General features: G+C 37.8%; 1 protein-coding gene across 32 annotated transcripts in view; it reads right to left on the bottom strand.

Moving 5' to 3' along the window:
* Positions 1-25,717, bottom strand: part of LOC129619891 (uncharacterized) — a 684,565-nt gene that overhangs the window by 491,942 nt on the left and 166,906 nt on the right. For 9 of the 32 annotated variants that reach the window (XR_008698264.1, XR_008698241.1, XR_008698242.1 and 6 more), the window contains one exon: positions 12,434-12,518. The exons of the other annotated variants lie outside the window; for them this stretch is intronic. Coding sequence is in view for 3 of the 9 variants with exons in the window: in XM_055535362.1 (XP_055391337.1) it covers positions 12,434-12,488 (55 nt within the window). In the remaining 6 variants the exon portion in view is untranslated. The remainder of the gene's footprint in view (positions 1-12,433; positions 12,519-25,717) is intronic. 32 annotated transcript variants of the gene reach the window in all.

Raw genomic sequence — 25,717 nt, 5'->3', positions numbered from 1 at the left:
CTTTTACTTTTTTGTGTGGTCTCACTATGGTTATGTCAACTTTTTTTTTTTTTCATATTTTTCCCCATTCTTTCACTATTTAAATTTCTGTAAACTCATATTTCAAATGTTTCTTTGTGGAAGAAACTGAAAGTTGTTTCTAATTACTTTTTTTTCCCTTCCTTAAAACTAAAACCCTTGACTTTTAATTCAACATATGGTTGCCAAGTATAGAAAAGTAAATATTCCTGTCCCTTACAGTTAAATGTGACTAAATTGTGGCCAATGGGTCAAGTGAAAATGGTATGTAAGCAGAAATGGCAGATGAAGTTTCCAGGAGGAATTCTTAATGAGAAAATTTATTACTTTCTTCAAATCTTCCTCTTTGCTGACTGGAATGTAGAGGTAATAGCTGGAGCTTGAGTAACCCTCTTTGACCATGCTGTGGAAAAATAAGATGAACAAGATGGAAGAACCTAGTTCCATGATCATGGTGGAGTCAATATCCCTTCCTGACTGACTGGATTTATTATATTTAAAGTTTTTATAAAGAAAAAATAACCCTCTATTTTATTTAATTTGCTTTTATTTTGTTGTTGCTAGTACTCTTGCCTGGAGGATCCCATGGATGGAAGAGCCTGGTAGGCTGCAGTCCATGGGGTCACTAAGAGTCGGGCATGACTGAGTGACTTCACTTTCACTTTTCACTTTCATGCATTGGAGAAGGAAATGGCAACCCACTCCAGTGTTCTTGCCTGGAGAATCTCAGGGACGGGGGAGCCTAGTGGGCTGCCGTCTAGGGGGTTGCACAGAGTCGGACATGACTGAAGCGACTTAGCAGCAGCAGCAGCAGCAGTACTCATAACTAAACCACGAGGAATACCATATTATAAACAATCTAGCACTAGGTATTTTCCATCCAACAATATTTATAGTTACTAAGCAGTTTGGTTACTTTTTTAAAATAAATTTTTACATTTATATAAAAAAAATGTTTCTGAGTAGTAATCCCTTGTACGACTATATACAGTTTTAATCTAGTTTTTTGATGGATACTTAGGCTGTATCTAGGTTTTGGCTAATGTATAAACAGTTTTATCATTCTCTTTGGGTCACATGTTTTCATTTCTTTTGGGTAAAAACACAGGAGTAGAATTTTTACTATATGTTTTTATAAAAAACTCATAAACACTCTTCAAAAAGCCTTTAATATTTTATATCCCTATCAATAATATATGGTTGACTCAGTTGCTATAACCTTCTCCATCAACTGATGTCAGTTTGTTTAATTTTAATCAAATTATTGAAAGTAAAGTCACATTTCTTTGAGGTTTATTTTCATTTTCTTTATGACTAATTATTAGCACATTATCTTGTGCTAACTGGTGATAAAGAGAGAGGGAGAGAGATTTGTGAAGGGTCTTGTAAAATATTTTGCCTATTAAGCAATTTATTTATTTATTTTTTTATTTGTAAGTACTCTTTGTACATTCTGGATGCAACTTCTTCATCTGATATGTGCATTACAAATATTTTTCTCCTGGTCTGTGTATTTGAGATGCCTTAAAGATGATTTTGAATAAACAAAAATTCTTATTTTTTTTATAAAATCCAAGTCATCAGTTTCTTTTATAACAGTTGGCGATTTTTTTAACGTTATGTATAAGGAATTTTTCTCTAAAATTAAGACTGAAGAAATAGTCACCATTTTTTCCCTAGAAATTGTATTATTAGTATTTACATTTAGGTCTATAAATCTTCTTCAATTATGGCTGTCTCTAGTGGAGTTATTATCATCATGCATTCATTTCACATGCTAGCAATGTAATGCTCAAAATTCTCCAAGCTAGGCTTCAACAGTATGTGAACCAAGAACTTCCAAATGTTCAAGGCATATTTAGAAAAGGCAGAGGAAACAGGGATCAAATTGCCAACCTCCACTGCTGGATCATAGAAAAAGCAAGAGAATAACAGAAAAACATTTACTTATCCTTCATTGACTAATGCCTTTGACTCTGTGGATCACATCAAACTGGAAAATTCTAAAAGATGGGAATATCAGACCACCTTACCTGCCTCCTGAAAAATCTGTATGCAGGTCAAGAAGCAACAATTAGAACTGGACATGGACCAACAAACTGGTTCCAAATTGGAGAAGGAGTATGTCAAGACTGTCTATTGTTATCCTGCTTATTTAACTTATATGCAGAGTACATCATGAGAAATTCCAGGCTGGATGAAGCACAAGCCAGAATTAAGATGGCCAGGAGGAATATCAATAACCTCAGATATTCAGATGACACCACGCTTATGGCAGAAAGTGAAGAAAGAGAGGAAGAAATGGAAGGAAGGTACTTATTTTAAAATAACACAGAAAACTTATTCTAGCCTAAGGAGATATTTGACTCCGTATATTGAATGGCTTAATGTGGACTTGTATAAATTAATTTTATAAGCTTGCAAGGCAGAATATTCTTTCATTCTATGAAACAGGAAAATCTAAGGGTCCATTCAGAATGACCAGAGTCCCTGTCGTGGCTTTCCCTACCCTCAAAGGAAATCCAATTAGCATCAAATTCACCAGCAGTGCTTCAAGCTATAAGCTAGAGTTAGGTGAGAAAGTCTGCCATTCCTAGGTGTCCACTTTATTCTTCCTCTCACATTAATTTATATCCCAGGATATAGCCAGTAGCAGAAATTAAAACAATAACTTCACTTGTCATACCATTGTTTTATATCTTTTTAAAACACTGGTAGCAAATTATTTAATAGGAACCCTTGAAAACCAAATAAATTTTAAATATGATTTTATACTTTAATAAATCTCTTAGAATTGTTTTACAGAAAAGTTAGATAGTACAGAGAGTTCTGTTTTAACCTTACACCTATTTTGTTCTGTTATTTTTTTTCTTTTATTTTCCCCAGATTTATTGAGTTAAAATTGACATATAACATGGTGTAACTTTAAGGTACACAATCCTTCAGAGGATTTCATATATATATATATATATATATATATATATATTGCAAATGGTTATCACATTAAGGTAAGTTAGCATATATTCATAACCTCACATAATTACATCTTTCTGTGGTGAGACGTTTCATGATTTACTCTCTTAGCAAATTTCAAGTAACGAAAACATTGTTGACTATAGTCAACATGCTATACATTATGCTCCCAGAACTTCATCTTATAATTCGAATTTTACACTCGTTAACTACCTTTGCCCATTTACCCCATCCCACTCTACCCCACACCACAGCAACCACCAGTTTGCTCTGTTTCTATGAATTTGTGCTTTTTAGACACTACATAGAAATAAAATTATTATTTGTCTGTTTCTGACTTAATTTACTGAGCACAATGCCCTCAAGATCCACCCAGGTTGTCTCATACATAATCCTGAAATATACACTTACCTATACATGTTCCTGGGCTTCCCTGGTGGCTCATATGGTAAAGAATCTGCCTGCATTGTGGGAGACCTGGGTTCGATCCCTGATTATGGAAGATCCCCTGGAGAAGGCAGTGGATATCCACTCCAGTATTTTTATCTGGATAATCCCATGAAGAGAGGAATCTGGTGGGTTACAGTCCATGGGGTCACAAAGAGTCATACATCACTGAATGGTTTTCACTTTTACTTTCATACCTGTTTCTATAATGTATTGATCTGGATCTAGAAAAGATGAACATTATGCCATACTGAAGTCTCCAACTCTAATTCATAACCATATGGATCATTCTGGCCGCCTGCCTGCTCATCTGCATTCTACCACTCTAACAGTGAGAAAAACCGCTGTCTACCCCTCCATGGCTAAATTCTAGAAAATCTGTCTAGTAGTTTCATAATTGTTCATCAGTTCAGTTCAGTTCAGTCGCTCAGTCGTGTCCGACTCTTTGCGACCCCATGAATCGCAGCACGCCAGGCCTCCCTGTCCATCACCAACTCCAGGAGTTCACTCAGACTCACGTCCATCGAGTCAGTGATGCCATCCAGCCATCTCATCCTCTGTCGCCCCCTTCTCCTCCTGCCCCCAATCCCTCCCAGCATCAGAGTATTTTCCAATGAGTCAACTCTTCGCGTGAGGTGGCCAAAGTACTGGAGTTTCAGCTTTAGCGTCATTCCTTCCAAAGAAATCCCAGGGCTGATCTCCTTCAGAATGGACTGGTTGGATCTCCTTGCAGTCCAAGGGACTCTCAAGAGTCTTCTCCAACACCGCAGTTCAAAAGCATCAATTCTTTGGCGCTCAGCTTTCTTCACAGTCCAACTCTCACATCCATACATGACCACTGGACCCTCAATTTTATCCACTGGGTTTTGTGCTTGTTGATAAAACACAGACTGTACTCATTTCTTACTTTTCTTACATCCTCTTCAGTGAAGCCAAATGATGGTTTGACTTAAATTTTTCAACTTTACCATGGTGGGAAAGTGATATGCACTCATTAAAAACTGTACTTCAGATTTTGAATATTGATTTTTTTTTCAGGACTAGCCATATTTGGTAGAAGACTTTCCCATGAGGCTGGGCAGCAATAGCAGCCACAGCTCCTGGGCAGTCACATGATCATGAGGGCACACAACTAATACACTTACAACCATGCTGTACACAAACAACCATCCTGGTTTCACTTTCAGTACAATATTCAATAAATTACATGATATTCAACTTATTATAAAATAGGCTTTGTGTTTGAAGATTTTTCCCAAGAATAGGCTAATATAAGTGTTCTGAGCTCATTTTAGGTAGATTAGTCTAAGCTAGGACAAGGCAATGGCAACCCACTCCCGTACTCTTGCCTGGAAAATCCCATGGATGGAGGAGCCTGGTGGGCTGCAGTCCATGGGGTCGCGAAGAGTCGGACACAACTGAGCTACTTCACTTTCACTTTTCACTTTCATGCATTGCAGAAGGAAATGGCAACCGACTCCAGTGTTCTTGCCTGGAGAATCCCAGGGACAGAGGAGCCTGGTGGGCTGCCATCTATGGGGTCACACAGAGTTGGACAGGACTGAAGCTACTTAACAGCAGCAGCAGTCTAAACTATGATGTTCTGTAGGTTAGGTCTGCTAAATGAGTGTTAGACATAAAACTTTGGATGGGTTTATTGGGATGTAACCCATCATAAATCAAGGAAGATGTGTAAATTACTCTGTCACAAATGAATGCAAATTCTTCTGCATTCCCCAATTCAGGGTGCCACAATATCCAAGGTGGCTTCTTTCCCACACCCATTAAGCTTCGTTGTTTTATAAAATTCTGGAGTTTAGACAATTGTAGAGGGCCACATATCCACCATTACAGTAACATAAAGAATAATTTCACTCTTCTAAAGTATTATTTTCCCATCACTGAATCCCTAGCAATCAATGATCTATTATCCCCTTTATCATTTTGTCTTTCTAAAAAGGATGAAATATTCTATAAATGTCAATTAGATCAAGTTGAGTGATACTGCTGTTCAGGTCTAAAATCAGGACTGATTTCCTGTCTGCTTGATTTATCAATTCCTGACAGAGGAGTGTTGAAATCTTGAACTTTAACTGTGGATTTATCTATTTCTCTTTTTAGTTAACAGGTTTTGCTTCAAGTATCATTGCTCTGGTGTTAAGTTCATACACATTTAGGATGGTTATGGGTTCTTAGGGAATCGACCTGTTATGCCCCCTTTACCTCTAATAATATTTCTAAGATGTAAGACATAAATTTAAGACCCAAACTTACATGTACTATTGACTTCTAATATAATTGGGAGGGCCTCAAATGGCCTATACACAAGTTTCCCTCCCCATTCTGCTCCCTCAGATGAGACTCTCCTGACCAAACAACCATGATCTTGGGGACCAGGCACAGTTTACCCTGAATATTAGGTTTCAGTTCTCTACTAGTAGACGGAATTATACAAAGAAGCTAAACTAAACACACCCTCCCACAGGAACCAGGAAACACCCTTTTCTCTTAATGTCACAAAGCCTGCCTCCCACAGGCCCTGTTCCTTCATTCTGTTCTCAAATGCAGTTTCCATGTGGTCCTGCCTGGTGTGCATGTCCTCCTCCCCTGGGGTGTGGGTATATGTGACTAATAAACCACTGTGACCATAAATTTGTTTTCAAAGTTTGTGAGTATTTGGTATAAACTAGGAGTTTGGGATTAACATATACACACTACTGTATATAAAGTAGATAATCAACAAGGACCCACTGTAAGCACAGGGAACTTGACTCAATACTCTGTAATTATCTAAATGGGAGAGAATCTGAAAAAGAATGGATATATGTACATATATAACTGAATCAATTTGCTGTATATCAAAAACTCAATATTATAAATCAACTATATTCCAAGATAAAATAAAAAATTAATTTAAGAAAAATATAATAATAAACCACTGTGACTTCATCTGTTCAGTGCGGGGTGCTATGTGTTCACCCATCTCTATAATTTCAGAGTAAGAATGCCTTCCTCATCAATGGGGTGAATAAAAGGTGACTAAAACACTGCCTTGTTCTGGAGCTTGCTTTATCTAAAATTAATAGAGCTACTCTATCATGGCATCTGGTCCCATCACTTCATGGGAAATAGATGGGGAAACAGTGGAAACAGTGTCAGACTTTATTTTTTGGGCTCCAAAATCACTGCAGATGGTAATTGCAGCCGTGAAATTAAAAGACGCTTACTCCTTGGAAGAAAAGTTATGACCAACCTAGATAGCATATTCAAAAGCAGAGAATTTACTTTTCCACAAAGATCCTTCTAGTCAAGGCTATGGTTTTTCCAGTAGTCATGTATGGATGTGAGAGTTGGACTGTGAAAAAAGCTGAGCGCCGAAGAATTGGTGCTTTTGAACTGTGGTGTTGGAGAAGGCTCTTGAGAGCCCCTTAGACTGCAAGGAGATCCAACCAGTCCATTATGAAGGAGATCAGTCCTGGGATTTCTTTGGAAGGAATGATGCTAAAGCTGAAACTCCAGTACTTTGGCCACCTGATGCAAAGAGTTGACTCATTGGAAAAGACTCTGATGCTGGGAGGGATTGGGGGCAGGAGGAGAAGGAGACGACAAAGGATGAGATGGCTGGATGGCATCATCAACTCGATGGACGTGAGTCTGAGTGAACTCCGGGAGTTGGTGATGGACAGGGAGGCCTGGCATGCTATGATTCATGGAGTCCCAAAGAGTCGGACATGACTGAGTGACTGAACCAAACTGAACTTTCTCTGGATTAGTGTTAGCATGATATACCCTTTGCCATCTCTTTTAATCTATCTGGTCTTTAAAGTAAATCCCTTTTAAATAATATATAGTTTGATCTGAAACACTTTATCTATTCTGACAATTTCCATCTTTTAATTGGCATATTTAGAGCATTTATATTTTATATGATTGTAGATACAGTTTAATTAAATATCTACTGTATTTACTGTTGCTTCCTATTCACTGCATTTCTTCTTTTTCTTTTTTTTCTGCCTTTTGATTTTCATTGAGGATTACATACCATTTTTATCCCAACTTAGTGTATATTATGCTTTTTAAAAAGTTATTTTAGTGGGTTCCCTAGCATTTATATGTTTTTAGCTAACATAATCACTTTCAAATAATACTATACCACTGTAATTTCCAATTCTTCCTTCCCATTCCTTATGACACTGCTGCCATTCAATTCCCTTGTCCATATTCTATAGTCACCAAATTCTACTGTATTACTACTATTGCTTTAAAAATACTTTAAATAAGTATGGATGACAGTGCTAACTTCAGACAATATGAATGCAAGACTCAAAGCAATGAATGCAAGTAAGGGTCATTTTATTCCCATAAGAAGTGTATTGTAAACTAAAATTTAACACAAAATTTTATGTGCAACATAGTGTAAAATATGAATATGTTATATAATAAGCATGTCAGGAAGGAATTAAAGTTGTTGTAGTTGACATTAACATATTTTTCAGTCATTAAATGATGAAGGAAAAAAAATTAAGCCACAGAATTCCTATTATTATGACAGAATCATTAAATGACCTACAAAGAGAGTATAGATTTAAGTACTTATAAAATTAATCATATATTATGCCGGGAGCCACCACGGGAGATCCCACCCATGACAAGGTCATGTGGAAGAGCCATGACGAGCAAGGTGGATCATGGCTCGAGAGACCCCCTGGATCTGCTCGAGCATCTATCCCAAAACCAGAATCTGTCTGTCTTACTATATTATGCCTTTCACCAACTCTTCTGACATTAACAGGGGGCTATCCCTGACCACCTTTCTCTGGAAAAAGTCAACTTAGGGCTTTAGTTAATAAGTCTCCTGGGCATGATAGGAGTGTTTCAATTCAAACCCCTCTGATGGCTTTCTAGCTTGCCTGACAGGTTTCTCAAGACTCTTGCAGCTAGCTACACATGTGATTGTTCACAGCCTCCCCACCGTGAGAGACATGGGAAGCCTAAAACATTCTAAAAATATAGAGCCTTTTGAAGAGTTAAAAACTGTTAGAGTAGTGCTGGGGTAGGATTTCATTGTTGAGCCAATGCTTACTGCCAAGTTCCCATATCTCTTATCCATTGTGCACCTGGGAGTGCATTAGTTAACATAGTTGGAATGTAAGAAAAACAAGTAGCAGCCTTGGAATTAACCACATCAGACCTTTGAGCTAATTGGTTCTTTGTCGTAACTCACTGCACCTTTGCTCCATGAGAATGTAACTCTGTTTAGCACTTTCTGAGGCTGACATAGATTAGAAATATAAAGAAAAAACACTTCAAGGGAAAATAAGTTTTCTGGTTGAGCAGCCTTTATCAAAAAAGGGTCATAAAATGTCCACAGGCCTCCAAGGCCAGAAGATAATGTACACAATATTGTTTATGGGAAAGGTATGCAGAAAAAAATCCTGGTTTCGATAAAGACAAAACAGACATAATGTTTGGGCTGACTCTGTATGACTTTGCATCTTTCATTTCCCTCTATGTACAAGTCAAGGTATAAAAGTTCCTTTTGAAAATCAAGTTATGGGCCTCGCTCGCCGAAGCTTGGTCTCCCTGTGTCATTCTTTTTTTTTCCTTTTTTCTCTTTTTCTCTCTCTGTTCTTCTTTCAGGATGACTCCTTGGAACACAGGAGCTTTATTGGCTTTCTGTGTAAACCAAGGAAGATCAAGCCTCTTTCTCTCCCCTTTTACTTTCCTTATCGCCTATGCCATCATCCTGAGGGTACCCCTGGATCCTGCTGGGGCTGGACCCCTGCAATATTAGGCTACAAATATTTGTGGTATTTAGTGCCTTACTTAAATGTTCTCTAATTTGAAATTACTAATAAAGTTTAAACAAAATGCCTGAAGACTGAGGTGTTTTAATTTACCTAACTACTGGGTGAAAGGTATAATCGAAGCGTAACATATTTAGAATATGATGAAAACTGCCACATAACTGAATAGCCAAAGCAGTGTTGAGATCCAAAATCATTTTAATCACCTTATATGATTTCACTATTTAATAGAATATTTTACTCAGAAGTATTTTTTAAAAATCTAAGAAGTACAAGTGTTAATTCATTTAGCTAACAATATACATTGCCATATAGTAGGTGCCAGGTATATTGTAGACACTGGGGATTCAGTGTTGCTCAATGAACATTCTCCCTAGTCTCATGAAGCTCATATATACTAAAATTAAAAGTAGAAATTATTCAATAGTAAATAAGAAATAGAATTGATAAATAAATGTAAAAGATAACTGTAAAATACTAAACTGTTACATTATGGCAAGATATAATAGTTTTAAAGCAAATATGCTTTAAAATTATTTTTTAAAATAAATTTAATTGTAACAATGTAGCTGCTACTGCTAAGTCACTTCAGTCATGTGCGACCCCATAGACGGCAGCCCACCAGGCTCCCCCGTCCCTGGGATTCTCCAGGCAAGAACACTGGAGCTGGTTGCCATTTCCTTCTCCAATGCATGAAAGTGAAAAGTGAAAGTGAAGTCGTTCAGTCGTGTCTGACTCTCAGCGACCCCATGGACTGCAGCCTTCCAGGCTACTCCACCCATAGGATTTTCCAGGCAAGAGTACTGGAGTGGGTTGCCATTGCCTTCTCCAAACAATGTAGCATAGATTAAATTAAAAAATAAAATACTATACAAACATATTTGGAAAATTCTGTGAAATTTTTGGTTTTCCCAGAAAATATAAATAGTCAAACTTGGGTCATGAAGTCCGTAAGTTTTTCTTTTTCATTATATGTTACATGAAAAAAGAGAAAAGAGAAGATGCTATTAGAATAAATCTGATATCCCAACTCATAGTACCTGATCACACTGCATAGGACTTAAGGAAGCTCTAACATCATATTATAAACTGTCTACTTTTAAACAGTATGTTCAGCAGTAAAACAATATTCACATTAAAGTCGGGAACAGGAACAGAAACCCTGCCTAGAGGCCACCTTCAGTCCTGAGCAAATGGCACCGTCCATCATCAAAGCTAGCAAGAGAGCACAGAATTTTGTTTGTGCTTTCCGCCTCTTTGATTTCCTGCTCTGCCAAATAAAACTCTGTTCTTAAAGGGGGGCATGTAATTAGAATAGGATTGTCTTCCCACCTGAAGGTCAACTGCCCTATATAAAACAACTGCCCTATATAAAACAAAGTCCTGGGGATGACACCTCCTGTCTTCACAGATTCCAAAAATTGAGGCAGGGAGGCTTGGAGGGCCACTTTTAGCATTCTGCTTGCTACAGTCACATTATTTTTTTATAGCAAATAATTAGAAATGAGTTGGTTAGTAACAGCATAATGCTTAAATAAATTATAATCTATCTCTATTTTAGAATATGAGGCAGCCAACAAAACTGATGCCTTCAAATAATAATTATTACCTGGAGAAAATACTTAAAGTATAATGTTAAATTGAAAGGAAGAAAAAACAGTTCCAAAAACATATGAAGCTAATATGCCATAACCAGAGATACACCAGTGCCTTGTTTTGACTTCTTCTTGTTTTTAGAATCTAATAAGAAATATAAGTTTTTCCCAAACAGAAAATATATGCATACATGAAATGTTGATTATAATGTAGATTGTCCATAGAGCCCCTGAGATCTCAGATTAAGAACTCCTAAAAACACTAAACCCCTTTAGTATTTCTAAAGATAATACCAAATGCAATCTGTTCTCCTCCTATCTTCTATTCAATAATCAACTATTATTATTGTATATATTGTATTTATTGTAAATTGTATTGTATATATTGTATATATATATTATTGTATATACATATATATATATAGTATATATTATTGTATCTATTCAATGCACAGCACCTGTTCTGTTCTGCAGGCAGTCTTTCATTGTATTCTTATGACTCAGAATTTCTGAGAATCTCTAGGAAAGGCTTACGTATTCCACAAATCTAGACTCATTATCCCATTCCAGCTTTTGTTCTAGAACACTGCTCCTGGGTTCTTGGTGCCTGGTAACCAATTCTTTGTACTGTTGAAGCCAACTTAAAATCTAATGAGCCAAAAATGTGAACACAGTTTCCTCGAGTTCCCAAAAAGTTCAGTTAACATAGGCCAGAAAGTTTAAGCAAATTTTGTGAAAGGCTAGATGCAGTCACTCAGTTGTGTCTGACTCTTTGCGACCCAATGGACTGCAGCACACCAGGCTTCCCTGTCCTTCACCATTTCCTGGAGCTTGCCCAAACTCCTGTCCATTGTCGGTGATGCCATACAACCGTCTTGTCCTCTGTTGTCCTCTTCTCCTCCTGACTTCAGTCTTTTCTAGCATCAGGGCCTTTTCTAATGAGTTGGCTCTTTGCATCAATCAGGTGGCCAAAATATTGGAACTTCAGCTTCAGGATCAGTCCTTCCAAAGAACATTCATCATTGATTTCCTTTAAGACTGACTGGTTTGATCTCCTTACAGTCCAAGGGACTCTCAAGAGTCTTATCCAACACTACAGTTCAAAGGCATCAATTCTTTGGCTCTCAGGCTTCCCCAATGGCTTAGCAGGCAAAGAATCTGCATGCAATGCAGGAGACACAGAATACACTGGTTTGATCCCTGGGCTGGGAAGATCCCCTGGAGGAGGAAATGGCAACCCACTCCAGTATTCTTGCCTGGAAAATCCCATGGACAGAGGAGTCTAGCAGGCTACAGTCCATGGGGTTACAAAGAGTCAGACATGCCTGAGTGACTAACACACAAAACAGCCTTCTTTAATGGTCCAACTCTCACATCCACACATGACTAATGGAAATCCCATAGCTCTGACTATACAGACTTTTGTTAGCAAATAATGTCTTTTCTTTTTAATATGATGTCTAAATTTGTCATAGCTTTCTTTCCAAGGAGCAAACGTCTTTTAATTTCATGGTGGCAATCACCCATCTACAGTGATTTTGGAGCCCCCAAAAATGAACAGAAAACAAAAGCCCAAGACTAGATGTCAGATACCTTCTCCACAAGTCACTGGCCATGGCATCTGTTCAGGACATCCCCAATATGGCATCTAATGGGTCGTCTTGCTATTGAGACTCACCTGCAAATATATCCAAAGAACCCTCTCATTTCTCTGAAAAAAGTCTAGTCATGCCCGCCTTCTTCTAGGATTTGGTATGCTACTTGGCCTTCCTGAAGGGAGCTCCCTTCTCTTTCAATTCAAGACTCATTTCCTTCTATTCTGTTTCAAGTCAATACTTAAAAAAAAATAATAATAATAATAACTAGGATGAAAGAAAATGCAATAAGCAGTAAATCCTCCACATTCTTGGTTATCTACTAGGTTATATGTCCCATTCAGGGGACACTGCTCATCTAGTTGGTGTCACTCTATATACAACCTGGTTGAGTCCTTCCGGGTAGTCTCTAATCCTGACAAGGTAAGAGAAAGATCAAGTTGCTCTGCCTTCCTAGACAGATCAGGTTTATAATACTTTATGGGCACATCCCTCATAAAAACAGTATTTCTCAGAGACAGTCCAATATTAACCACTTTTTTAAAAACATTTATAGGCAAAGTCTCCTAAAAATATTCATTAAAAAAAAAATAGGATGAAGCAATGTAATTTATGGCACAGTCTCAAATCTCCCATTTGGATTTTGTAACTTAAGACATCCTCTGGGGATATGGAGGCCCATCCAAGGAAAATCTGCCTACAGTGATACTAAGAGGCTCCCCATGAAAGTTTCCTTTCAGAGCAAAGGCAGCAAAACCAACATGAGCTTCCACTCATAGATAATGCAACAGTTTTAGAAAATTGCAGGCTGCTAATAACAATATTCAAGAAATTAAACTTCCATCTCCAGGAACAGGAAAGGCATTCTGACAATGTCTAGCAGCAGCTTATCTTTGATCGACACACACCTTCACCCATTGTTTTTTAAATATACTAAAAGACAAGACACAAGAAATAGATATGATATTTTATAACTTTTAGTTTCTGTGTGTTTCTCTTATTTTATACCCTTTTTATAATATGTATTCACTTAATATACTGTTAAAAATAAAAACAGACACAGTGGATCTAGCTTAATCCTCTGTAGATACTTGTAAGAGGCTCAGTAGCAATTATTCTTTCTACATTAAATTATATTCTCACTATAAAGTGAAAAATACTGATTTTTTAACATGAAAAAGAGCAAAAAAAATGAGCAGCTTGAGACCTGAGATTATTTATTTTTAAATGAAAATATCCAATAATTAGTCAACTACCTATCAGTTTATCTCAGTCAGTCAGTCGTGTCCAACTCTGCGACCCCAGGAACTCCAGCACAAAAAGCCTCCCTGTCCATCACCAACTTCCAGAGTCTACTCAAACCCAAATAGAATGGGGAAGACTAGAGATCTCTTCAAGAAAATTAGAGATACCAAGGGAACATGTCATGCAAAGATGGGTTCAATAAAGGACAGAAATGTTATGGACCTAATAGAAGCAGAAGATATTAAGAGGTGGCAACAATACATAGAAGAACTATACAAAAAAGATTTTCACAACCCAGATAACCACAACGATGTAATCACTCACCTAGAACCAGACATCCTAGAATGTGAAGTCAAGTGGGCCTTAGGAAGCATCACTATGAATAAAGCTAGTAGGGGTGATGGAATTCCAGTTGAGCTATTTCAAATCCTCAAAGATGATGCTGTGAAAGTGCTGCACTCAATATGCCAGCAAATTTGGAAGACTCAGCAGTGCCACAGGACTGGAAAAGGTCAGTTTTCATTCCAATCCCAAACAAAGGCAATGCCAAAGAATGTTCAAACTACCACACAAATGCACTCATCTCACATGCTAGTAAAGTAATGCTCAAAATTTTCTAAGCCAGGCTTCAACAACACATGAACCATGAACTTCCAGATGTTCAAGATGGATTAGAAAATGCAGAGGAACCAGATATTAAATTTCCAACATCCACTGGATCATCAAAAAAGCAAGAGAGTTCCAGAAAAAACATCTACTTCTGCTTTATTGACTATGCCTAAGCCTTTGACTATGTCAATCATAACAAACTGTGGAAAATTCTTAAAGAGATGGGAATAGTAGGCCACTTGACCTGTCTCCTGAGAAATCTGTATACAGGTCAGGAAGAAACAGTTAGAACTGGACATGGAACAACAGACTGGTTCCAAATTAGGAAAGGAGTACATCAAGGCTGTATATTGTCATCCTGCTTATTTAACTTCTATGCAGAGTACATCATGAGAAACGCTGGGCTGGATGAAGCACAACTACCTATAATAAGAAATAAAAGTGCCCCAACAGTTTACACAACCCTAGTTATCATTTATTAACTATATTTTGACATGCTGAATATATCTGCTCTGTGCTTTAACTAATGTGACATCAGGAAGATGCAAATTTTTATCCACTTCAGAAACTTGTTTTGAAGAAGGAATTATTTAAAAATAGGCTGTAAATAAACTGTTAAAATAACAAGAATATGAATAGGTTCAGCCAGCTGAGCAACAGAAAATGCAATCAGGAATGAGTGACTTACTGTTTACATGCTTACTCTTGATGATGGGCATTCAACAGAGTTAAATTTAACATGTCATGCAGTTTCTTATCATGCTAGAGATGAGGCACTTTATTTTAAATGAGCTAACTACCTCACAGGGGAAACCACTGTAGAATCCATCTAAAACAGTGTCGTTGTTTAAAATTGTGATGTCATTTTGACACAGGAGACAAGAAAGAATATTCAATGTGGTTCAGGAAAGTTTATATTTTAGGGAAAATGTAAGGATCCATTTGTAGTTTCTTTGGTAGCTTATCACCTTTTTTTAAGATTTATATTCCCAAGGGACCAACTATTAAAGTTGTTCAAGTGTTCACCTTGGGTAAAGAACAAAGCAGGTAGAATGTTATCATAGCAAGCTCCATCTTAAGCATGCAAATTATAGCAAGTAAACTGAGGATGAACTGGCTGAATGGAGTGTGGCAGGGGAATAATTGACTGAAGGAACATTTAACACCAACTTTTTAGAATAAAGAGTGTTGAAAAAAATAAGGCCTTGAGTTTAAGTGATCTGTTTAGCTCCAATGAACCTATTTATTTCCGTAACTTTATCATATCATGGTAACATTTTACTGTAACAGAACTGTTCATACAAAAATAATATGGCCTGATTAATCATGGCCATATTACACACAGGGAACCATTCTGGTTTGGGCTCAGTCCCTGACTTAAATGGAAGTCTAGTAATGGATCATTTCAACAACTTCTTGTGAGGTCACATCCCCAAACAGAGCTGTAAATTATCAGGTGGTCTCAGAACTGAGCATCCTAATATATTATTTCATCTTAATATGGCAGAAAGTGAAGAGGAACTAAAGAGCCTCTTGATGAAAGTGAAAGAAGAGAGTAAAAAAGTTAGCTTAAAGCTCAACATTCAGAAAACTAAGATCAGGGCATCTGGTTCCATCACTTCATGGGAAATAGATGGGGAAACGAAACAGTGTCAGACTTTATTCTTTTGGGCTCCAAAATCACTGCAGATGGTGACTGCAGCCATGAAATTAAAAGACACTTACTCCTTGGAAGGAAAGTTATGACCAACCTAGATAGCATATTCAAAAGCAGAGACATTACTTTGTCAACAAACATCTGTCCAGTCAAGGCTATGGTTTTTCCAGTGGCCATGTATGGATGTGAGAGTTGGGCTGTGAAGAAAGCTGAGCACTGAAGAATTGATGCTTTTGAACTGTGGTGTTGGAGAAGACTCTTGAGAGTCCCTTGGACTGCAAGGAGATCCAACCAATCCATCCTAAAGGAGATCAGTCCTGGGTGTTCATTGGAAGGACTGATGTTGAGGCTGAAACTCCAGTACTTTGGCCACCTCATGCGAAGAGTTGACTCATTGGAAAAGACCCTGATGCTGAAGGGATTGGGGGCAGGAGGAGAAGGGGGTGACAGAGGATGAAATGGCTGGATGGCATCACAGACTCGATGCACAGGAGTTTGGGTGCACTCTGAGAGTTGGTGATAGACAGGGAGTCCTGGTGTGCTGCGATTCATGGGGTTGCAAAGAGTCGGACACGACTGAGCGACTGAACTGAACTGAACTGAATATATATATTTTTAGGGCTTCTCTGGTGGCTTAGAGGCTAAAGTGTCTGCCTGCAAAGCGGGAGACCCGGTTCGATCCCTGGGTCAGCAAGATCCCCTGGAGAAGGAAATAGCAACCCACTCCAGTAATCTTGACTGGAAAATCCCATGGACAGAGGAGCTTGGTAGGCTACAGTCCATGGGGTTGCAAAGAGTCAGACACAACTGAGCGACTTCTCTATCACTTTCACTTTCTTTCATATATATTTTATATGTGTTTATATATGTATATATGTGTGTGTGTTTAGTACATATGTGTGTGTATTTGGCTGTGTCATGTAGCTTATGGGATCTTAGTTCCCCAAACAGGGATTGAACCTGGGCCTTCTGCAGTGGAAGCCTGGAGTCCTAACCACTGGACTGTCAGGGATTCCCCATCCTAATATATTTAGACCCTAAATATATATATCAGGCCAAGGACTGTATTTGAGGACTCTATATATAAAATTAATAGTTTCTAAACACACAGCCTGTCAACTTTACAACAATAAAGAGCCCCTAGACAAGTTTGAGTTTGGGGCACTCTTCCTGGGTCAGGAAGATCCCCTGGAGAAGGATAGGCTACCCACTCCAGTATTCATGGGCTTCCTTGGTGGCCTCAGATGGCACAGAATCCACCTGCAATGCAGGAGACTTGGGTTCAATCCCTGGGTTGGGACGATCCCCTGGAGGAGGGCATGGCAACCCTCTCCAGTATTCTTGCCTGGAGAATCCCCATGGACAGAGGAACCTGGCGGACTACAGTCCATGGGATCACAAAGAGTCAGACAAGGCTGAGCAACTAAGCATAATACAGTACAATACAATACAGTACAATCAGATGTAGTGCTCATCATCAAGGGCAGAACTGAACTGTGGCATCATTATAATATCAGAATCAAAATCATGAAACTGTTTCTAAAATACAGTAATTAGAAATTAGGCATATTCTAACTGGGTCACATTGTTGGGCCCTGGGAGAAAAAGCTATTGAATATGAACTGAACTGAATTGAACTTTCCATTCTAACATTTAGGACAAGTTTAAGTGTTAATGTAAATCTTAGTTCACTGTATAGCTTTCATGACAGAAGTCAATTCCTCCATAATCCTCTTATAAATCCAATGGCTGGCATGTTGTAGGTGAATTATTAAATAATTGCTGAATGAATGTTATGAGTGCACATATGAAAGAATCTCATGTTCATCTGCTGATTTAGATTAAACTTTGTTGTAGCTAAGTATCTCTAGTTTACTCAGCTTCCTTCCCTGTGCCTGTCTCAATCCACATAAATTATCTTATTCCTTTTTCAAAATTCTAGTGTTCTGACTCTTTCCAGAAAGGAAGTGGTATCAAATATTTACATTTTAATATGGAAGTAAGAAAATCCCCATGGTTTTCAGTAATAATACTAAACTGTGAAAGTGAAGGAGTTTTCCCAGCTGAAAGGATTTTTCAGCATAAACAGTCAGTGAAGGATGAAGGAACAATAGCAACTGAGGAGAATTCCAGGTGAGAATCAACAGGATGTTTCTCCCTCCTACTTACTTGCTTCCACAAAAGGACATCATTTTTTAAACAACCAATACTACTTGTATGCTAAAATTTAGATTACCATCGATATATAGACCCTTACTATTTGATTCCCTTTAGATAATATCCAGTCTCAAAGCAGTAAATTGTCAGGGTCTCCCTTCCTCTCTGTTCATATTGATCTCTGAGAGAACTCTTTAATTCTAGATGCTGGCCAGCAAAATCAATAACCCCACCAAAGGGTCAGTGCTCTAACCAAAACACACTTCCAGTTTCTACTCTCAGAGGTAGAATGCCACCTTTGAAATGCATCACAGTTCAAATTGAATCCTTCAGTCCAACTTTGTCTCAATTTCCCCCAACCAAATCCTTGTCATCTCTCTCTGTCTCTGCATAATGTTACCACTATGCCTGAGAATGAAAGCTTCTCTATCCACCACCTTTAATGTTTATTTAGAGGTGTAGCCTCAAGCAGATACATCTCCCTCTAGCCTCTAATATCAGGTTTTCCATAATGCAGGTAACTGTCACTGGACGGTGTCACATTGGTGAGCTAACACAGCAAGAGCAAGTAAAACTTTTCCCACTTAGTATCATTTAAAATGGAATAATACTCTGAAGAAATGAACTAAAAGAAAGTTTTGTGGACTAGTGGAAAAGGCGTCAAAGGAGGGCACTAGGAATCTTCAGTGAGAAGATTCAGAAATATCCTAACATCATGTTTCAAATATTTTTTAAATATAATTTTATTTATTTGTATTTTTTAATTTATTTTTTAATTTAATTTTTTATATTTTACTTGGAGGCTAATTACTTTACAATATTGTATTTTAAATAGTATCATCTGAGTAAGATATATAATACAGATATATTTATTAAATATATTATATATAAATAAATAATAGAGTAGATTTTCACATAGATTTATAAATATAAATGGTAAAAATCCAAAGATTGCTTTAATGAGGGGGTTTCAGTCTGAGTACAAATGTTATTTAACAGTGCATTTGGAGGGCAGTAAACTTGGATCTGAAATTTCAGAAAATTTGCTAAAGGGAAATAAGTCATATTTTTCACTGTGTTCACATTTTTGTAACCGAAAGTTTATAAAAGACCTTAAATATTGCCATTCAATTTAATTTAAACTCTATTCATTTTCACACAGTTCTATTTTTTATGGTCTCATTGCCAGTCAACTTGTGTACTTGGAAGGTATCAGAAGATCAGGAAATAATTTAAGGTTACTGATGCCACAAACAGTCAGCCAGTAAATTGCATCAGCAAAACACATCTGATGACAGCTTGCCTGTTCTTTTTTAAGATGGAAGATACTTAATGCTCTTTAAATGTTTAGGGTTGAAATTCCTTTGAGAGAAAAGTTAAATAAGGAAAAGGCTATAATTAATAGGTCCTAAGTCCTTAGAACAGGTAGAAGGACCAGCCTTAGATAAAGAGGTGGCAGAGTCAGGCAAGATGTAGAAATATACAGGGGAAGGTGTTCATATCTGGCTGTGTTCTGTGTACAGGATATGAGGTCCCTGAATAGTCTGTATGATTTCTCAGATCTGACCACAGGAAATTACAAAGATTTTATTTACTTGGCATTCCTTGTAGAGGAAGGCTGTTGTACCCACACCAAGTTTGGTGCATAGCAAATGCACTGTGGTCTCTGAAGGGAGCTGCTGCCATGGACTCAAGCACCCCTGGCCAGTCAAGAGTTCATCTCTTTATTTCCTAGCTAGTCCATGTGCCTTCATTCCTAGGTCTATTTTATTTGAGACCTTGGGCAGAGGTCTTGAAGATACTTTGTCCTACTCTGAATACCCAGTACTTTTCTCCTCCAAGCTCTCCTGCCTCAAGCTCCCCTAGATGAAAAATTTCCAGAGCCTTTTGTTCTGTGCTCTGTCAACAACGAGATGCCCCTCACACTGTGCTGATCCAACTGACCCTGAATGGGTCCATGGATGCTGTGTGCTGTTCCCTGTGGGGAAATGGAACAGAGGCAATTGGCATTTTCTCCAGTTTCAGACTCCTACTTAGACTACAGCAGTAAGTGATAAAGCACTCAACTCCTTAAGCTTTTTGTTTGTTGCTTTAATGGCTCTTCTTAGCCTCAAAACTCAGCTATGGTCACAGGACTGGAAAAGGTCAGTTTTCATTCCAACCTCAAAGAGAGGCAATGCCAAAGAATGTTCAAACTACTGTATAATTTCACTCAGTTCACATGCTAGCAAGGTAATGCTCAAAATACTTCAAGCTAGGTTTCACCAGTATGTGAACTGAGAACTTCCAAATGTACAAGCATAAATTAGAAAAGGCAGAGAAACCAGAAGGCAAATTACCAACATCTGTGGGATCATAGAAAAAGCAAGGGAATTCCAAAAGAAAAATAATAATAATAATAATCTCCTTCTGCTTCATTGACTACACTAAAGCCTCTGACTCTGTGGATCACAACAAACTGTGGGAAATTCTTAAAGAGATGGGAATTCCAGACCACCTTACCTGTCCTGAGAAATCTGCATGCAGGTCAAGAAGCAATAGTTAGAACCAGAGAAGAAACAATGAATTGGTTCATTAATGGGAAAGGAGTACATCAAGGCTATGTAGTGTCACTCTATTTATTTAACTTGTGAAAATCCAGACTGGATAAATCACAAACTAGAATTAAGATTTCCAGGAGAAATATCAACAACCACAGATAAGCAGATAATACCACTCTAATGGCAGAAAGCAAAGAGGAACTAAAGAGTCTCTTGATGAGGGTGAAAGAGGAGAGTGAAAAATCTGGCTTAAAATTCAACATTCAAAAAACTAAATCATGGTGTCTGCTCCCATCACTTCATGGCAACTAGACTTGGAAAAACTGGAAAGAGATTTTATTTTCTTGGGCTCCAAAATCACTGCAATGACTGTAGCCACAAAATTAAAAGACATTTGCTCCTTAGAAGAAAAGCCATGACAAACCTAGACAGAATACTCAAAAGGAGAAACATCACTTTGCCAACAAAGCTCTATATAGTCAAATCTATGGTTTTCCCAGTAATCATGTACAGATGTGAGAGATGGACCATAAAAAAGGCTGAGCACCAAAGAGTTGATGCTTTTGAATTGTGGTGGTGGAGAAGACTCTTGAGAGTCCTTTGGACACAAGGAGATCAAATCAGGCAATCCTGAATGAAATCAACACTGAATATTCATTGGAAGGGCTGATGCTGAAGCAGAAGCTCTAATACTTTGGCCACCTAATGTAAACAGCTGACTCATTGGAAAAGACCCTGATGCTGGGAAAGACTGAGGGCAAGAGAAGAGGGCAGCAGAGGATATGGTTGGATGGCATCATTTATGGTCTCAGTTTGAGCAAATTTGGGGAAATAGTGAAGGGCAAGGAAGCCTGGCATGCTGCAATGTATGGGGTCACAAAAAGTTAAACACAACTTTGCAACTGAACAACAACACAGCCTCAATAGTTCAGCTCTCTCCTCCAACTGGCTGAGCTCCTGACAGTCCCTTCTGAGAGCGACATAAAGACTCCTGAATTCAGAGTCTGGGTTTCTTCTTCCTAGCTGTGTGCTCTTAAGCAATTTGCTCAATCTATATAAACCTCAGTCTTCTCTCCTATAAAAAAAAATAATAAATAGGAATAACAACGTATTTTTAAAGAGATACTGTGAGGATGACCAAAAATAAGGCATATAGAATACTCAGCACTGGAGAACTTTTAAACACCCAGATAGCTGATTTGTACACTGCTAAGCAAATGCAGCTCATTTTACGTTGAATTTGAACAGGTAATATATGAACATGGTAAAACAAATTTTACAGAGGAAAAATATGTATATAACCTAAGGTAATCCTTGTCTCCTCATTCTACTCCCTACTAATAATACATACATGATATAATCTTGTAAACTTCAGTGTTATTAATAGGTAGATAGAACTTTTAATTTCCCTAAAATGTAGATTTAGAAGTTTTTATCTAAGCATGTGTTCTTTTTTAGTTCCTGATTTTTTCTTCACCAATTTTGTAATTAAATGTAAATTCTGGAGTCTAAATATACTTTTCTATGTATTATACCTTGTTATAATATAAGTTATATTAAGCTTCTTGTGAAACAAATACCAGCCTTTCCTTTGATATATGTTAATCTCTTTTATTTAACTAAAGCAATCTTTTATGTCCTTAGATAAGAAAGGCTTTTCTATTTAAACAGAAAGAATAATAAAGTTAATCAATTAATATGTTGTAAGAAAACAACAGTACTTTGGCCACCTCATGCGAAGGTGGAAAAGACTCTGATGCTGGGAGGGACTGGGGGCAGGAGGAGAAACGGACAACAGAGGATGAGACGGCTGGATGGCATCACTGACTCGATGGACGTGAGTTTGAGTCAACTCCGGGAGTTGGTGATGGATAGGGAGGCCTGACGTGCTGCGATTCATGGGATCGCAAAGAGTCGGACACGACTGAGCGACTGAACTGAACTGAACTGAAGAAAAGGCTTTAATTTCAATTCATAAGGTCACAGGGATTCTTCATTAGTTGTTATTATTGTTGCTACTGCTAAGTCACTTCAGTTGTGTCCGACTCTGTGCGACCTATAGATGGAAGCCCACCAGGCTCCAGCATCCCTGGGATTCTCCAGGCAAGAACACTGGAGTGGGTTTCCATTTCCTTCTCCAATGCATGAAAGTGAAACGTGAAAGTGAAGTCGCTCGGTTGTGTCCGACTCTTCACGACCCCATGGACTGCAGCGCACCAGGCTCCTCAGTCCATGGGATTTTCTAGGCAAGAGTACTGGAGTGGGGTGCCATTGCCTCCTCTGAGTCATTATTATTAGGAATTATCTATTTGGTGTCTTAAGTACTTCTTTCTTTTGAGCATCCGGCAATATTCTTTGTAATCAAAAGAGAAAGCAGTCATAATAAAAATTAAAGAAGTACATTATTTTTAAGTTAGTCCATCCTCCATTCCTAAGCAGAATTGCTAGAAGAAACAGTAAATACATTTAACATTCCTGCCTCTGTCTTGAGAAATCATGAAGGAGCTCATAAGCATGAAGTCAGTCTGTCCCAAGTCCAGCCTCCCCTGCTGGAACCACATGGAAGTTCTAGAGTCTGCGTGCTCCTGGCAAGACACCAAGTTGCTCTCTTCATTTTACTTATCTCATTATACCCCTTCCCCCTGTCTGTGTCACTCTTCACAAGAAACTCTAGTTGCCCTCTTCACATCTTATCTCATATTGTTCTGCGTATCTCCTCCTCCACCTGCCATCACTTCCCAACTCCCCAAATTCTTCCACTGGTCTTCTGAAATTCAGAGCTAATTGTTAGCAAATCCCTTAAATCCTCCTGTCACAGCACCTCTAATATTTCTTTTGTCTCCTTCAGTTCAGTCGCTCAGGCGTGTCCGACTCTTTGTGACCTCATGGACTGCAGCACGCCAGGCCTCCCTGTCCTTAGTCTAACTGAAATTTCACTGTCCCCTGAGAACACTGCTTCTCCTGAGCACTGACACTGGAATATCAGTATCTCTTCCATAGCCCTCCTAACAGCAACAATAACAATAGATAAAAGGAGATGGAAATTAAATGCAACACAAGATTCCAGATTTTATTTTGGGCCATCAAAAACACATGCATCAGATAAAAGTACTCTATCAATATTAATTTTGTTTCACTTTGACAATTATATTATCAAATAATTATATCACACTCATATTATACCTAATTGTGATATACAATATCATCCTTGTTGTTAGACAGTACATTGGAAGTGTTTTGGAGCAAAGGGACATAGCTTAGTTTAAAATGTTTCAAGTTAGGTGTATTATCAAGAGAAAAAGAAAAAGAGAGAGAATAATAAAAATAATGAGGCAAAATTTGAAAAACCCCTGAATCTGGACAACTGGCAAAAAGGTGGTACTCTTTGAAGATGTTTTAAGAATTTGAAACTTTATCCAAAGAAGAAGTTACAATCAGTCAATCAATCAACTCTGTCTGACTCCAAAGTTTTAAGCCTCAGTTCCTGAAAGATGCTGTATGCCACCAAGAATGCCAGGGGAAAATAATAAAGAGTGAAAGGGGAGGATAGGATTGAATTGTGAACGAGTGATTTTGAGGTATGACGCTTTCTGAATATAATTCCAAGGTAGCAGCCTAAACTTTATATCTGGAAAAAGGACAGTACCAGAAAGCCAGATGCATTATCATTATTAAGAAAGAGCTAACAAATATATCCCTGTGCTCCATAAAAAGTGTTAGGAGTTGTTACATGCAATTTGTTTTAAAAGGCCAGCAAATTAATCAGAATTCCCACTGAATAAGAGAATTCAATGAAATGATATATATTCACAGTTCAAAAAACTACGGAAATGGATTTTAAACTAAAAACTTTGATTTAATTTAGGCTGATCACTGTCCTTTGCTTCTCTGTCTTATGATGACTCACAAATCTGGAAGACTGAACTGAGGGTAGTTGTTACACTAATGATGTACACGTAATAAAAGGGACATTTCAAACATTAGCATTATTTTTGTTATTCCTAAAACCTCCAGAGAATATGTGGTCTTTAAATTATAGTTTAGAAGTAGCTCAAGACTGCAGACAGTGATGCATTTTAATAGACAAGCTTAATTGACTCCTGTTCTTGAATGACTGATGTGTGGTCTCTCTGGTAATGCTGAATGCCACCTGTTCTGTAATCATTTTAATCACTGAACTGCCACATGGCACCAGTTACGGATGCTAGCAGTCTGCAACATGACAGATATTTTAAGGGCCATTTGTTTTTCTATTTATATTATACTAATGAATTAAATTTAAGGAGATATTGATGGACCAGTGGGGGCTCATTTAGGGTAAGGATGCATCCTCCTGTCTCTAAAACAGTGTTTCCTTAATACCCAAGAACCACTGAGTCCCTTCATCCAATCAAGGAAAATGCATTTGTTTCTAGAATTGCACAGATAAACGTCAAATTGGTCTGAAATATTTTTTTCTTTTTTTCCTCCTGAAAAATATGTCTTATTATAAAACTGAAATGTTACTCACACAAACAACAATTTTAAGAAGTGGTTGCCATAAAGAATGCTGCATACTGGAGGGGATCTTTTCAGAAACTTCAGTCTCCAATGCAAATGCATTTCTTAGATCACACCACACAGCCGTGTGGTAAGTGTATGTGCTCTTGGCTATAGTTATGATACATTCTTTGAAGAAAATGGCCTCATAAGAACATCATTCAAGAGGTACAGAAAACAGACCATGAATTCTGCTCCATTAGTTTTGTGCTTCCTGCTTTCACACGCTGTGGTTTCATGCTTGTCTGAGAACTTTCAAAATCACATTTATTTCCAAAGAATTCACTTTATTCTATATCTAAAATAATACCAGAGCACATAAAACAAGTACCTGTGGGAAAAGGAAATTCTACTCTTATCATTTAAGCACAATGATGAAATGCACTCCCATTTTAAAACAAAAATATTTATGGAAAACTACCTTGCTATTATCCTCCTTTGAAGTGATTGTTTTAGCACTAGTTTTGACCCTAAAGTACAATTCAGTTTATCTACTTTTCTAACAATTTGCTGCTAACTGTAGAGGTTTTAGGAG

The sequence above is a fragment of the Bubalus kerabau genome, chromosome 9, assembly GCF_029407905.1.
Source record: "Bubalus kerabau isolate K-KA32 ecotype Philippines breed swamp buffalo chromosome 9, PCC_UOA_SB_1v2, whole genome shotgun sequence".
NCBI lineage: Eukaryota > Metazoa > Chordata > Mammalia > Artiodactyla > Bovidae > Bubalus > Bubalus kerabau.
The sequence above is the reverse complement of the archived record's forward strand: the minus strand, read 5'-3'. Positions and strand labels throughout refer to the sequence as shown.